This window comes from Gekko japonicus, unplaced genomic scaffold (genome assembly GCF_001447785.1).
Source record: "Gekko japonicus isolate JY-2015 unplaced genomic scaffold, Gekko_japonicus_V1.1 scaffold1885, whole genome shotgun sequence".
In the NCBI taxonomy this organism is placed as follows: Eukaryota; Metazoa; Chordata; class Lepidosauria; order Squamata; family Gekkonidae; genus Gekko; species Gekko japonicus.
In genome coordinates this window covers 345976-349089 of record NW_015171560.1, presented here as the reverse complement: position 1 = coordinate 349089, position 3114 = coordinate 345976, and the positions used below count along the sequence as shown (strand labels likewise).

At 46.4% G+C, this 3114-nt stretch overlaps 1 protein-coding gene across 1 annotated transcript in view; it reads right to left on the bottom strand.

Moving 5' to 3' along the window:
- Nucleotides 1-300: 300 nt before the first annotated feature.
- Nucleotides 301-3114, bottom strand: part of LOC107117584 (receptor-type tyrosine-protein phosphatase alpha-like) — a 155405-nt gene continuing 152591 nt past the window's right edge. Inside the window, exons 17-18 of the mRNA XM_015419729.1 lie at nt 1364-1499; nt 301-452 (exon numbers count right to left, since the gene is read on the bottom strand). Coding sequence (XP_015275215.1) covers nt 378-452; nt 1364-1499 — 211 coding nt within the window. The 3' untranslated portion in view covers nt 301-377. The remainder of the gene's footprint in view (nt 453-1363; nt 1500-3114) is intronic.

Genomic DNA, 3114 nt, shown 5'->3' with positions numbered 1-3114 from the left:
ATCTGGAATATTGTTCGGTTTTTTAAAAAGGCTTTACTCCCCTCGAGGAAATAAAAATATTAGATTTACAAAAAAAAAAAAAAAAAAGGAAAAAAAAACAGCCTGCATTGACTCTCCAGAAGAGAGGTTTGACAATATTAATCCAAATATCACGCTATTTAATTCCCCAATAAAACATTGGGAAAAAAGTGCCTACAATCTCTTTCTAACACTTTTGCTACATATAAAAATCTCCAGCTAATAGGAATCTTATGGTACCAACCCTCTAAACGGTTAAGATATATACACATTTTTTGGGGGGTGGGGGGGTGGGAGGTGAGGGGATATTAACAAACAGAATATTACAAAGGTATTAAAGAAGGCAACTCTTCTTGTTTTCACTTGAAGTTGGCGTAATCTGAGAAGGCGTCGATGTATTCCTGAACCACTTTGTAGCAGAATTCGTACTGTTCCTGGAGGGCCGGGGGAGAGAGAGAAAGCAGAGAATTGAGAGAGAGAATGAACGGTCAAGTCTTGAAACACATTACAGCAGAGCTGAGGCTTAATCTCCTGATTCAGAGCAAGGATGGCAAGTTTAGGAAAGATGCGTGGAGAGGTGATACCTCCTCTCCACCATAAGACCACCATGCTGGATCAGAGCCAATGCTCCCTTTTTTGTATATGGATTTGCTGTTTCCTGAGGAGGAACCTGTTTCCTGAGGAAGAACCTCCTCAGGAAAGCTCCTTCATTAGCATGTTTCACAGCCTGGGGAACCCCTACATGAAAATGACTCAGCCCTACCCCACCTTCCTGAGTAGATATAGATTACCTGCCTACCATTTTTCTTCTCACCCTTGACACAGAGAGTACTCCATTAGCATGTTTCACAGCCTGGGGAACTCCTCCAAGAGAATGACTCAGCCCTACCCCACCTTCCTGAGTAGATATAAATTACCTGCCTACCATTTTTCTTCTCACCTTGACACAGAGAATATTCCGTCTTTCTGTGTCATACCTCTGAGGATGCCAGTCACAGCTGCTGGCGACACGTCAGGTCCTACAATGCCAATACCATGGCTAGACAACCCGGAAAAATCTACAGCAGCTAATGTTTCTGAGTTGCATCTTGCATGGTTGATGTGGCTAACCCTGGACTCCCTTGGGGGTCTCCCATCCAAGTACTAACCAGGGCTGACCCTGTTTAGCTTCTGAGATCAGACAAGATCAGGCTAGACTCGGAGAAGGCAATTGTCCTCCCTCCCTTCCCTTCTCTAGCTGGAAAAACGGACTGTAAACTGACAGGCGATACCCTGGGCTAGAGGGAGTGCCTACAGATGGGCTCCCCCGCTCCCCACACACATAAAGCACAGACGTTTTGCTTACCAGTGTTTGGACCATGTGCGGCCTCTGTAACCTCAAGCTCTTCACCGTCTGAAAGACATCCAGAATCCCCTCTGCTTTGACTCTTTCCAAAACAGTGCCCAGTGCACAGAAGGTCCCTGTTCGTCCTGCCCCAGCACTTCACGGGGGTGAGGAGGGGGAAGGGGGAAAGAAAAAAAGGGCAAACTCTGTGTTAGAAGAAGGAGATTGGATTTATATCCTGCCCTTCACTACCCAAAGGAGTCTGAGAGAGGCTTCACGACTCCTTTCCCTTCCCCTCCCCACAACAGACACCCTGGGAGGTAGGTGGGGCTGAGAGAGCTCGGACAGAAACTGCTCTTTTCCAAGAACAGCTCTCAGAGCGGCTGACAAACTCCTTTCCCTTCCCCTCCCCACAACAGACACCCTGTGAGGTAGGTGGGGCTGAGAGAGCTCGGACAGAAACTGCTCTTTTCCAAGAACAGCTCTTATCAGAACTACGGCTTGCCCAAGGTCATCCAGCAGCTGCAAGTGGAGGAGTGGGGAATCAAACCCGGTTCTCCCAGATTAGAGTCCGTGCACTTAACCACGACACCAAACTGGTGTTAGGGATTATTAGGAAAGGGATTGAGAATAAAACAGCCAATACTGTAATGCCCCCGTATAAGATCTATGGTGCGGCCTCATTTTGAATACGGAGTGCAGTTCTGGTCACCGTATCTCAACAAGGAAATCACAGAGCGGGGGGGAAAGTGCAGAGGAGGGCAACCGAGACAACGAGGGGGTCGGAGCACCTTTCCCCTGGAGGAAAGGCTGAAGAGTCCGGGACTTTTCCGTTTAGAAAAGAGACGACTAAGGGGGCGGGGGGGAAAGCGACATAAAAGAGTATGCGTGGGGTGGAGAGAGTGGACAAAGAGAAATTTTTCTCCCCAAATACTAGAACTCGAGGGCATCCAATGAAGCTGATGGGCAGTAGGTTCAGGATGGACAAAAGAAAATACCAATTTACCCAGAAAGTGATTGATTCGCTGCCGGAGGATGTAGTGATAGGTACAGGGATGAACACTTTTGAAGGGGGATTAGATAGACTTATCCTCCATGAATCTATCAATGGCTACTAGCCGTGGTGGCTGAGGGGAACCTCCACATTCAGAGGCACTAAGCCTCTGGATCCCAGAGACAGGAGGCAACATCAGGAGAAGGCCTCGGCCTCTCTGCCCTGCTGTTGGCCCTCCAGAGGGACTGGCTGGCCACTGTGTGATAATAACAATTGATTGGCACAGTAATGAGATAATACGGAGAACAAGAAAAACTGTGAAAAAGTGACGCTTAATATATGTCTTTAAAGAATCATAGAAAAGTGAACAAAAATAATATACATAATCATAGAAAAACATATTGACGGTGATCTCCGGAATGTCTTGCCGTTTTGAAGGAAGATCGCCTTCTGAACAAAGATGTAGGACAAAAAAGGTCTCTCAGAGATTCATATCCTCTGGTGACGTCTCACAATTATCAAGGAAGATTTTCAATGTTCATAACAGCTGTAATGTGTAGTAGAACCTGCCATGGGCTAAGATGATTGTAATGCATTTTTTTGTCCTATGATTCTTTAAAGACATATATTAAGCGTCACTTTTTCACAGTTTTTCTTGTTCTCCGTATTATGGCCACTGGACTAGATGGACCCCTGGGTCTGATCCAGCAGGGCTTATATTCTTTTTAAGTCAAACGGGGGGCGGGGAGAAAAGGTGAGTGGCCATCAATGAAACATT